The 12,885-nt window shown below is 40.8% G+C and overlaps 1 protein-coding gene across 2 annotated transcripts in view; it reads left to right on the forward strand.

The window, feature by feature from the left end:
- Nucleotides 1-12,885, forward strand: part of Crot (carnitine O-octanoyltransferase) — a 32,340-nt gene that overhangs the window by 3,303 nt on the left and 16,152 nt on the right. The window contains exons 3-7 of one of the 2 annotated variants that reach the window (XM_021648345.2): nucleotides 1,212-1,347; nucleotides 6,116-6,240; nucleotides 7,547-7,728; nucleotides 8,209-8,333; nucleotides 12,102-12,210. In XM_021648345.2, coding sequence (XP_021504020.2) covers nucleotides 1,233-1,347; nucleotides 6,116-6,240; nucleotides 7,547-7,728; nucleotides 8,209-8,333; nucleotides 12,102-12,210 — 656 coding nt within the window. In that variant the 5' untranslated portion in view covers nucleotides 1,212-1,232. Of the gene's footprint in view, nucleotides 1-1,211; nucleotides 1,348-3,671; nucleotides 3,787-6,115; nucleotides 6,241-7,546; nucleotides 7,729-8,208; nucleotides 8,334-12,101; nucleotides 12,211-12,885 lie in introns of those variants that run through there. The other variant, XM_060373875.1, reaches the window with a different exon arrangement.

Raw genomic sequence — 12,885 nt, forward strand, 5'->3', positions numbered from 1 at the left:
ACTTGGTTGGAGTATGAGTCTCTGGGAAGACCCCTGTGTTCAAATTTCTCGTTCTGTTGCTCTCCTTGTGGAGTTCCTGTCCTCTCCAGATCTTACTATTTCCCACTTACATAAGATTCCATGCACATTGCCCAATTGTTGGCCGTAAGTCTCAGCATCTGCTTTGATAGTCTGCAGGGCAGAGCCTTTCAGAGGCCCTCTGTGGGAGGCTCCTAACTTGTTTCCTGTTTTCTTCTTCTTCTGATGTCCTTCCTCTTTGCCTTTCCGGATGGGGATTGAGGATTTTAGTCAGGGTACTCTCTCTTGATTAGTTTCTTTAGATATACAGATTTTAGTAGGTTTATCCTATATTACATGTCTATATGAGTGAGTATATAGCATGTGTGTCTTTCTGCTTCTGGGACAGCTCACTCAAGATGATCCTTTCCAGGTCCCACCATTTACCTGCAAATTTCATGATTTCCTTATTTTTCATTAATGAGTAATATTCCATTGTGTAGATGTACCACAATTTCTGCATCCATTCTTCAGTTGAGGGGCATCTGGGATGTTTCCGGCTTCTGGCTATTACAAATAAAGCTGCTACAAACATGGTTGAGCAAGTGTCCTTATTCATACAACCCCTCTGGAAAGCAAGCTGGTGCTTTCTCAGACAACTAGGAATAGTGCTCCCTCAAGATCCAGCCATACCACTTGTAGGCATATATCCAAAAGAGGCTCTAGTAAACAATAAGCTTGTCAATTCTTACAGTGTATGATATTCTGTGGCCCATTCTTCCACACCCCTGCATATGCTTTTCAGAGTTTCTTGTTCTACCCACCCAGTCCTACCCACCCAGCAAGACTCCGCAGCTTCCCTGTAATGTTGCCTTGTAGGAGGGAAATTATCCTCTCACACATCTGCATTCGAGTACCCAATACGACCTCTTAAACAAACGACCAAAGCTGAGGTTCTTCTTTTCATATGTATAGTGGCAGGGAATGTTATCTCTGTGTGAAAGTTAGGGGGTGTGTTTTCTGTAACGCACTGCACTGTCTGGAGTTGGGTGGTGATGGCTATTAGAATCACTGACGATGCCTTGATTCCTAGCATGCTAAGCTTACATTTTTAATATTAAAGTTGTTTTCTTTATCTGGCAAGTTTACAAATAGTTAATGAAATTGAAGTTCTGACTGATGTCTCTCTCTTTCTCTCTTTTTTTTTTTTTTAGTTTTCCTACTGTGATTATATCATGGAAAATCAATTGGCTAAATCAATTGAAGAACGAACATTTCAGTACCAGGAGTCTCTTCCATCATTGCCTGTTCCTTCACTTGAAGAATCATTAAAAAAATACCTTGAATCAGGTATGTCTATAATCTTCTAATAGAGATTAATATTGTTAGTAGCATAGATACAATGTTGACAAGGGTCTAAAGCTGATTCTTCTAGGATCATCCTTAAAATATGCAAAGCTTTTAAAAGTTATTATTTCCATTACTTGAAAAGTCAGATTGTTTTGCTAGGCCTGCAGTGTGAATATAGGTCCTTTGTCTCTATCTGCTTGTACCAGTCCCTCTTAGGGCAAAGATTTTGAAATCTTCCCTGTTTCTTTTGCTGTCACCATATTTGAACTAATCTTACAGTTCTTGGATTTTGTAGTTGTAGATATTGTAAATTAATTCCTTGAAATAATTGTGTAGTTTGCTCCCTAACATCTGTCCCAAGCATATGTGCAATCCTGCATATCCAAAATTTCCCTCTCCTTCTCATCGTCCATATATGAAATCACCACTTGAAATCAGCAGCCACCTGATTTTAATACAGCTTTACCTTAATTCACCTGGCCATTTAGGCTTTCGAGGAGTGGCTCTCAATCTTTCTCATGCTGCGACCCATGCTGTTCCTCATGTTGTGGTGAACCACACCATATAATTTTTCTGGTTCTTACCTTATAGCTGTAATTTTGCTACTGTTAATATAATATAGCCATAGTATATGTTAATATAATGTACATATTTTTGGTTTTCAGTGGTCTTAAGTGACCCGTGTGAATGAGCTGTTCAACCCCCAAAGGGGTTGTATTTCCTCGTCCTTTTTCATTGCTTATTTTTGTCCCTTTGTATTCATAATTTAGTCCTAAACACTTGAATGGGTGAACATTCTTGGATACAGTTAGGCATAAAATATTGAGTCAGTTTTATTTCCTCTTTAAAAATGTGCTTTGTGGGGTTCTCCTTCCCCTTTCTCTTTTCTCCTTTTCCTTTGTCCCTTCTGCTTCTTTTCTAAATGGGGGTAGATTTGCTTGAGCTTGCTACACAGCTGCTATGCAGAGATTTCATTTGCCAGCATTCTGGTGGTTCACTTCTCTCCTGTGTTCTCTCTTTCTTAGTCTGTTTTCTTACGTTGCTTCATCCTTGTAGCTGCCTGCAAAAGAATATTTGGGAAGACAAAAAAGAGCGAAGTGTTTTCACTTGATTGTTAGCTGAGTATAGAATTCTGAACTGTGTGTGCTTTAAGAATTTTGAAGGCCTGGTTTGTTCCTTATGGGAAATATGGTGCCATTCTGATTTTGAGGTGCCTCCTGCTGAAGATCATAAGCACCTCCTATCTTAACCCTTTCCCAAGTTCATGTCCCTTTTGAAGTTATTTATTAAGTTATTTAACTAATTCACGGATTTCAGTTGGTATATGAATCTTCCAGTGGGGCATGGGGAGCCTCCTTTCTCCCACCCGTACCCATTCCCACTTAGACCGTCTGCTTCGAGTACTTCCTCCACTTTCTTTCATACCATGGGTGTTCTAGCCACTTGCACTCTATTTTCACTTAGGTTGCAAAACCATAGGTTCCTAGGTGGTTTCCTCCTACATTCTTCATTTGGTTACATACTCTCTTGGTCTCTTATTCCTATGCCCCTAACTCTATCTGAGTGACTCAGACTGGTCCCCCTTTCTGTTGCTTTTATTTTTTTAATTTCCTTTTAGCACATTATAACCCTTACACTCTACACCTTCCCATTACACTCTAAGTCACTCAGATCAGCTAGGTTCTTTCTTACCCTGTAAAGATCACAGCTCATCACTGGGCTCAGCAAAGCATCAAACCTCGAAACAGTCCCAGGGTCCATGGTGACTAACTGCCTCTTTACTATAGTCCTCTGTGTGTCCGCGAACAGGGTGGCACACTGCCTCTCTCGTGCTCGCCCATTGCTATCACTTCACCTCATTTCCTCCTCACCTTTGTTCAATTTGTCTGTTGTGCTCCACGATTTTGGGTATCGGGAGGGGATACATAGGACAGATCTAGCGTGTGCTTTCCCTTATGCCCCTCCAGTCTTAAAAGCACCTCTCTCCCCTTCCCATGTTTACCTACTTGCCAACCCAGAGACTAGCAAGGAGGATGCCACCCACGTATCTTTTTCTCATTGTCTTTCTCCCCTATGTAGACAAGTTCTTTCCTGTGGACAGGTGGACTCAGTTGCAGGTATTATGACTCACAACAGAGATAATTCAGTTGCTGCCACAGCAAGGAGACCCCGTCAGTTACAAGGAGAAGCTGTCCGTATCAGAATTGCCTGTGCAGCTCCACAACCATCTGCTTTAGTCCACGTTTGCTCGCCCATTACAGCTGTGTGCAAAGTCAGCTTTACCTCTCTTCTCTCTCTCTCTCTCTCTCTCTCTCTCTCTCTCTCTGTTTGAGCACCAAATGTGTGAACTTTTCCAAGGAGACGTGAACAGTTGTTCACTCAGCCCAGAGAAGGCACCAGTGACAGACCAAAGAAATAATTCTACCCAAGTCCTGTTTGGTAAGCTAGAGAGTTTATTAGGCTTACCTTACAGGAGCGCAGCGACTTCCAGCTGGGGGCATCATTGAAAACACCTACCCCCTCCTGCAAGCCAGGTAGCCGGAGACCCTGCCTTCAGGAAACCTCCCTCTTTATATACACTAGCAGGTTGAGGTCATGGTAGGTGGGGCATGAAGTGGAAGAAGCCATCATCTCACACGAGTCCAGTGAACCTTACCCAACCTGGCTATGAGAGAGAGCCGCAGACCAAATCTTGTGAAGGTTCCATATATGGAGGCATGGTGCTCTGATTAAAATGCTATCGCCTGTGAAACCCAAGGATAGGCTCCACAACAGTGCCAGTCTTTCGACATTCACATTAAGACCACGATTCTGGGAAGCTCACTGGGGACTCTGTGTGCACGACCTGGACTTGGTGACTAGTGGAGCTAACTGTTGAGTGTAGCAACCTAGGAACTTCGTTAGCACACACCACACACCTGAGTCAGTACTCTTTCCTTGAACTGATCAGTTTGGGATAGGGAGGAAGTAGAGTATGACTAATTGTTCAGGTTGCAATTTAATTTTATTTTGAAAGTTGAAACTAAATTTAAGCTAGTACCATACACACACACACACGCACACACTAGTTGGCACTATGTGATTTCAGTATATGTATACTGTATAATGTTTACAGTAGGTCAGAAAGCTTCAGACTGTTTCATTAGGTTGAAAACATTCCATCCTTCATTTTCCCTTTGTTTTTGAAGGAACCTTGAACCTTAAATTCTTGAACCTTGTCAGAATTTGCTTGTTTCTTGATAGACTTCTAACCTTTCTTGTATTTTCTGTAACCTTTTATTTCCAGGCCTAAGATACTTATTTTCTCTATTTTACAAAGCCAATCATCATTTTCCCCACTTTGCTTGTTTAGTTTGGGTTTTTTTTTCTTTTTTTTTTTTGAAACAGGGTCCTAGTGTGTTGCCCAGGCTGACCTTGAACTTATTTCACCTCAGCCTCTCAAGTGGCCTGGACTGTATAGACTTGCCACTGTGTCTGGCTGACAGTGTTTTCTAGGTTTGTGAAATGTTATCTTAATTGTCTGTTATTTCCTGTTTCCCTCCCTTTGCTTTGCCCCACATCTGCCCCTCTCATGGAATAGTTCTTTTTAGATTTATTGTTAAATGCATCTTATGTGTACGAGTGCTTTGTCTGTGTGTCAATCTAAAATGCTAGAAGATAGCATCAGATTCCATTGTAGGTGATTGTAAGTTGCCATGTGAGTGCTGGAAATTGAACTCAGGATATCTGGAAGAACAGCCAGTCAGTTCTCTTAACTGCTGAGCATCTCACTGCTCTGTACTTCTTTTAAAACCACTTTACTGTCATTTTAGTGTCATTTCTAGAATGAGTGGAAAAAATGCTTTGTTCCCTGGCTTAACTGGGAGCAGGCGTCTGTGGCCGCATGTGTGCTGTCCTTTTTTACCTTTTGTCATTGTTTGTTTTGGATGGTGTATGCCTGCTTGCCTCTGCTCCATGATGTTTGTTTGTATGTGTCTGTTTTTAACATGGGTTCCAGGGAGCAAACCTAGGACACCCACATGCTAAAAAGTAGCTATCACCTCAGCCCTGTTTCCTCCTGCTTTTCAAATACTTTCTTCCTCTTCCTCCTCCTCCTCCTCTTTTTCTTCTTCTCTTTAAATCTACTTTCATTTGGGAATACTAATTTATTTTAAATTCACAGATTGTTGACTTTTTTTTGAGTATTGACTTTATTCTCTCTGAGTGCAGCTATTTTAGATTGGATTTTACGTTGTTCTAGATCAGACTTTAAAGAGACAAATACGAAACAGAAAGAATACATTCATTTGATTTCCAACAAACTTTAATTTTCAAAACAATTGATATTCATGAACTAGGGAACTTGAATGGTTTTCTTTTCCATCTTTCTTCTTTTTTTTCTTTAGTAGCAAACTATTTTTGGCCATCGGGCACCCTAAATGCATATTGCATTGCATATGTAGGCGTCATGGTTCTCATTTGAACATTAATGGAAACGTGCTTTGCCTTCTGTTATTTGCGGTTGAGGACATACTTTCTACTGCAGTAATAGCTCGATGCTAGCTTTACCTCATTAACTTTCATCCAGAATAATTTGGCGATGATTTCAGAATATTGTGAGTGCACTGTACGATATTCACCGTTTTATTTCTTTTTTGAAAAATCGATATTTTGCATTGCCATTTTCATGCTGCAAACTAAAACCTCATTGTGTGCTAGTAATGTTTAGATTTGTAAAAGAATGAGGTGATATGGAGATACTTACATCTGAATAATCACTTTTTTATAGTAAAACCGTTTGCGAATGAAGAAGAATATAAGAAAACTGAAGAAATAGTTCAAAAGTTTCAAAATGGAGTTGGTGAACAATTGCATAAGAAGTTACTTGAAAGAGCTAAAGGAAAAAGAAACTGGGTATTTATTTTGCTTACTTAAATTGAAATCTTGATATTTAAAGAAGAATTGAAAATGTACATAGCTTTCATGTTTAAATTATTACTGTAAAATCTTGGCATTGCTATTATGGTCACAAAAGAATGATTTACTTAATTAGAAAGCATTTATTTTATAAATGAGCTTTTTACTTACCTGATAATGTGCTAAAATGCAGGTTTGCTGGAATCAGTAATTTTTGACTCAGGAAGTCCATGAGGGGCCAGAACTCCTTATTTTAATTCCTCTATGTGGTCTATGTTTTGGCCAGTATTGGTCATAGGATCCAGAGTTATGCATGCTGGGCAAGCTCTCTACGGCTGAGCCATGCCCTCACCCATCCACGGGGCTCTGATGCAGGTGATTCACAGCCTGTGTTTGCTGGAAACAGCCTTCCAGGCCGCACTGGCGTGAGCATATCTAGACAGAGCTCTGGAGAAGCGGGAAGTAGCTGAGGTAAATAGACAGAAGGGAAAGCTGCCCTAACTATTGGGTCTCCCTTCCCAGCAGCACTCTCTTCTGAGCCGTTAGCTCAGCCACGTCTCCAGTGTAGGAATTAGAGGGTGACTTTTCATAATTAGAAAGCATCGCCTTAGTTGAAAAATACTGATGGTGACTTATATTTTTAAAGAGAAAAATTGTTTTTTCATGAGACATTGATCCTTATGATGAAAATAATAACATTTCCTGATTCCAGATTCTTTTGTTCTCAGTTTTGATATTTTAATTTAAAAAAATGGGGATAAAGGTAAAGAAGTTGTTCTGCTTGTATTTGTTTTGTCTTTATCTGGGTTTCTAACTACAGTTTGCACCTCCATTAAAAAACTTTAAGTGACATGATACTATCTACCTACTTAGGACAGAAATTCAGTTACTTGCTGTAAAAGGGGACACATAAAAGTGTAAATTAGTTAGACGCACACTCAAGGGTCCTGCATTTCTAACTAGGATTTCAGGGGGTTTTGCTGAAGGAACATTATAAATAGCCAAGTAACTGTTTCCACTCTGGGAATCACCCGAGTTCCTATTAGCTAATTGGGATAGTTGGACATTAGGATCTGACGATGGAGTTAAACCAGCTAATAGTTAAGATTTTATAGTTCCAAAGGTGAAGAGGAGGGAGAACAGGAAAGGAAGTTATTACAGTAGCAGTTCCCATTACCTGTGAGGACTCAGAATGTGGCTTTGAACATGGAAGAATAAGGAGCAAATGTGTCATGTTCTCTTTACTTGCTGGCAGTTACATATTCAAATATTCTGAAGAACTAATGTTCTTCCTTTCTTTTAGCTGGAGGAGTGGTGGCTCAATGTTGCCTACCTGGATGTGCGTATACCATCACAGCTGAATGTGAACTTTGTGGGTCCTACCCCTCACTTTGAACATTACTGGCCTGAAAGGGAAGGCACTCAGTTAGAAAGAGGAAGTGTACTTCTCTGGCACAACTTGAACTTCTGGCAGCTGCTAAGAAGGTAAGAGCAGCTGGGTGTGGTAGTGCATGCCTTTAATCCCGGCGCCACGGGAGGCAGAGGCAGGCAGATCGCTGTCTACAGAGCCATAGCCGAGGCTACACAGAGAAACCCTGTTTAAAAAAAAAACCAAAAAGAAAAAAAAAGTTAAGAGTGCTAGAGAGACCCTGGCATGGGCTGAACCATGAAGGGACAGACACCAGAAGCACCGACACGAGCTGAGCCATGGTGATGCAGGCACTGAGGGCCCCGGAATGGGCTGAGCCATGAAATTATGGGCACCAAGGGCTCTCGCATGTGCTGAGCTGGGAATGTAAGGGCAGTAAGGACCCTGACACTTGCTGAACCATGGGCTTGCCCGATGTGGGAAATAAGCAAATGTTGTCAATCTAACTCGATTATTTGGGGGAAGAATAATATAGTTTTGATGGCTTGATAGCAAGTTTTATCAATGACTTTTTAATCAAAATGCTTTTTTAATAGAGAAAAATTACCTGTACATAAATCTGGAAATACTCCATTAGACATGTACCAATTCCGAATGTTATATTCTACCTGCAAGATTCCAGGAATTACTAGAGATTCAATTGTGAATTATTTTAAGACCGGTGAGTAAAACATTGGACACACTCTTTTGTTGTTGTTTTTGGAAGGCATTGAGATCTAGGTAGTTTTGCTGTGATTTCTAAGATGCTAAACAGTTGGCTTTTGAAAAGTTAATCTGTGAAACTGTCTTTTTCCCATTACTAGCTCAGTAATGTTCTAGATGGCCTTAGCTTCTAGTTTCATGTTATCCAAGGCATCATTCCTTCACCAGAACCTCCATCTCTACTCCCCAGTAAGTCTCCTTCCTGCAGACATGCCTCAGACCTGTTAGCTCAAAAGTCCAGCACCTTGACTGTTGTAGTTTCCTTTATGATGTGGAATACCCGTATCCATCACAGCTACTTTTTGTATCCACATTGTGATTTACCATTTTATGGCTCTACTCTTCTGTACAGCTGTGTTCTTCCCTCTCAAGTGGGCCTATAACATCTTGCAACAATTGTCAGTTTATTCTTGCACTTAAAAACAAGACTGTTTCTTTTCTTTCTGCCTCATTCTTGGCTAGTGAACTTATTTTTTTTTCCCCTGAAGGAGTTATATTTCCATTTATTTACGTTAAGGCAAAGATCAGCCCTACCCATTTCTGATGCCTGCTTCTGTAAGTACTTGTACCTTCCCCTTCTCACAAAAATCACGAATATATTAACTAACATGTTCTGTTTTACCCTGAACATTCCTCACTCTGCTCCCAGAGTCACAGTTAATCCCTTAACCAAATCTCTTATCTCACTGAGTGAAATGGAGAGAATATATAGGTAGAAGATTACTTAAGCTACTCAAACTGCTTTACCTGTGTACTTCATAAGACAGTAGCAGAGGGGAATAGTTCCTTGTTACTTTCCTAACAATGCCTTGAATATGGTTTTATTCCATTTGGGGAAAGAATAGGAAATTTTTCTTTCCCCCCTGTGGTAACTTTCTACAAGGTGAGGAAAAAGATAACATTTGTTTTATCCTTTTTGCTATGAATGTCATGTGTCTTGTTCAGTTTTCTTTCCCATGCCAAAAAAGATACAGGCAGAGTATCCTAAGATAATTAAGCCTTCCAGTTGCTGGCAGCTATTTAATAAAAACTCACATAATCAGAATGAGCAGCCTGTCTATGGTAGGGAGATAGTAGTCCTCGAAAGAGGCCACTTCCCCATCTCTGGTGAGGAGGAGTCAAAGTGTTAGTTGACTTGGAGATGAGGTCATGCTGAACTGATGACACAGATCCGAGGATCACATGGGTTCTTAGAAGAAAAGCAGAGGTGGCAGTGAAGCAGGTTGTGATCTTCCATATGGCTTTATCGGTGGAAAGGGCCTCCTGAGCTGAGGAAGGAGACAGAATCTCTCTAGATCCTTCAGAAGGAGCAGAGCCGCACCTCATTTATCACTTCATTTTATCACAGAAAAGCTGTTCAGATTAATTTCAAGTCACTCTGATAATTTTTTTCAGCAGCTATCAAATACTTACCAAAATATTTGCCCAGTTTGTTTTCTTGATTACATTATAGCATGTTTGTATGCTTCACGTTCCTTTTTGAAAGTTAGATGAACAAAAATCTGGGGTGGAGCTCAGGCTAGCATATGTGAGGCTCTGAGCTCAATCCACAATACCACAGAGAAAACAAACTTAAAAACAAACCCCAACCAACTTATGTGATCCTGAGGGCAACTGTGTATGTGTTAGAGTCACTTCTTTTTATTTGTTCACTTGCCTCTCTCCATTGCACTATCAGTTTTCACGCTTTAGTAGGTTGCTCTGATCTGCTATCTTCCATACTAAAAGGAAAAAAGAAATAACTTTTTTCTTGAAAGTGTCACATCATAGTCAAAAATCATCATCCCCACAAAGCATGAAGATACAGGCCTATAGTCCAGTACCCTAGAACTGAAACAGGATTGGGAATACAAGACAAGCCTGGATTACACAGTAGTGCCTGGTCTCCAAAACAGCAAACCAACCAACTTGACACTCCGTTAGGTTGTTCTCGCTGTAACCACTTTCATTACCCACTAACTGATCTGGTTATGTTAAGGTTTTCTCCACTGAGCCATTCCTATAGCCCTGGACGGACCTTCTTAAAGTACTGCTCAGAGCACATAACCACTGCCCTGCAAAACCTTCCATCGGCTTCCTTTCCATCAGACTTCACCCTGAAGTCTGGGCCCTTTCTGAGTCCCCGATGGTCCAGCCCCAGCCTGACCCACTACCCTGTACCCGTTCTCTGCTGACGCTTCACTGACCTTTTTTTGCATTTAGCAACCAGGTCACTTTTGTCCTGATACCTTCAGTTACTGTGCTGTCTGTTCCGGTACTCTCCTGCAGACTTTCCATGGCTCATCTTCTCACTTTATTCGGCTCTCCCATACTCTTGTCACGCATTCCTCCAACTAGTCATGGATTAAATGGGGATCAGGTTTTTTTTCTTTCTTTCAAACCCCAGGTTTTGGAGAGGATGCCAGTAGATGATGGTAATAAAGGGAATCTGTGGTAAATGTAAAAGGATCTGGGAATGTTGGAAGGGGTCAGAGAGAAGAAATGGCTTGGGAATATCCTGAAGAGCAAAACTATTTATCTCCCCAGCACTGAGGAAGTACAGTATAAGAGGCAGTACTGGGGTACCAAGAGATAGCCTTTCCTCGTAGTAGATAAATAGATGTCAAGACATCATGTGCAATGACTGAATTCTAACCGGTAAACTTTGTTCTAGTGGGACTGTGTGTCTCATCATTATTCATCTCTTTGCACTTTCCTGTCTTAGAGACAAGGAGCAGGACGTAGGCTAGACAGATTCTTCCCCTTGACACTCTTGGCATATAATTATTTTCTCTACTGAAAATGTTCATTGAGGAATCGTTGCTAGATAGCGCTGCAGTTAAACTGTCCCCCATTCAAGTACTAAATGCTCCAGGCCCAGCATTTTAACCCTCCTTCACTTTATGAGTAGGTGAGAAATTAGGACAGTTCAATTGGTATAGCTGTAGTTGGTAATTAAATTATCCAATGAGAAGTTAACATTAAAATAATCTCAAAGAGAAATTTGTTCTCTTTCGTGGTTCTTCCAAGATTCCTCAGATTCCCCTTCTTTCTTTCCCATTCTTTTAACTAAAACTTAACTCTTATAGCACTCTGGAGTTTCTCACAGTATACAAATACTTGAAACATAAGGAGTCCAAGATTCACATGGACAAATTTCAAGAGTTCTGTGTCTATATCATAGCAACTGAGATTCTGTTAACTTAGGATATCTTCCTTTTGGTTATAGCAATCACGCTTTGTCTCAGTCATAGTAGGCAAGCAGTCTATTACTGAGCTATAACTATAGCCTTGCAGTTTTCTTAAATGGTGTTTTCTAAGAAATATAAACATAAAAGTTGTATGTTGTACATGTTAATGAACTACCTTATGATGCCAATGCATGTCTACATTGTGAAGTCAAGTTAAACATACCTGTCTCCTCAAACATCTGCCACTCTTTATGGCCAAATGAAAATCCTTATTTCTAGCTTTTGCAATGTGCAGTTCACGGTCATCTATCTGCTTACCTGGCTGTAAAGCAGTGTACTAGGATTTACTCCTATCTAATCATAGCTTCGTGGTCACTGTCAGATTCTCCTCATCCTTCCCTCTTCCATGGGCCCTTTGTTCAGGTGATACATTTTATATGTCACATGTGATAAATTTATCATTAAAATGTATTTATCATGTATGCTGTGTATTAGAGGAATTGTATCCTCATGGCTGGAGCTGTACTGAGCCGTGTGTTTTCTGTGTCCTTTTCCAGAGAGTGAAGGGCATTGTCCAACCCACATTGCTGTGCTGTGTCGAGGCAGAGTGTTTGTGTTTGATGTACTGCACGAAGGGTGTTTACTCACCCCGCCAGAGCTTCTCAGGTCTCTAAACTACCTTTTAAAGAAATTACGTACCTCTAATTAACTTTGTTCTTTGAAAATTTTACATACTTATAGAACGTATTCTTTATTTTTCACCCCCTACTTTTACTTTTCTCCTTGCATCCCTGACAGCTCTCCTTTTTCCACACAACTCTTTCCCACATTCATGACTTTCTGATTTGTGTGACTCACTGAGTTTGACCAGGGCTGTCTGGGCTCAGCAGTGGACACACAAGGGAAGACTTGTGTATCTCTGAGAAGCTGTCAGTAGGCAGCTGTCTCAGTTACTGTTCAATTTCTATAAAGAGATACCATGTCTAAGGCAAGAAAGCAGTTGGAGAAGAAAGCAGTTAGTTGGAGTCTTGCTTACAACTTTAGAAGGTTGGTGCATTGTCTTCATGGTGGGAAGCATAGTGGCAGGCAGGCAGGCAGGCAGGCATGGTGCTGGAAAAGCAGCTGAGAGCTCACATGTGGCAGACTGAGAGAGACACTGGGCCTGGCACGGTCCGTTGAAACTACAAAGCCCACTCCTAGCTGCTGCCTCCTCCGACAAGGTCACACCTCCTAAACTTGCCATACAGTCCCACTAACTAGGGACCAGGCATTCAAATACATGGACGTTCTTATTCAGACCGCCACAGCAATACTTGGTCAATAAAGGGTAGGACCCATGAG

Source organism: Meriones unguiculatus, chromosome 21, assembly GCF_030254825.1.
Source record: "Meriones unguiculatus strain TT.TT164.6M chromosome 21, Bangor_MerUng_6.1, whole genome shotgun sequence".
NCBI lineage: Eukaryota > Metazoa > Chordata > Mammalia > Rodentia > Muridae > Meriones > Meriones unguiculatus.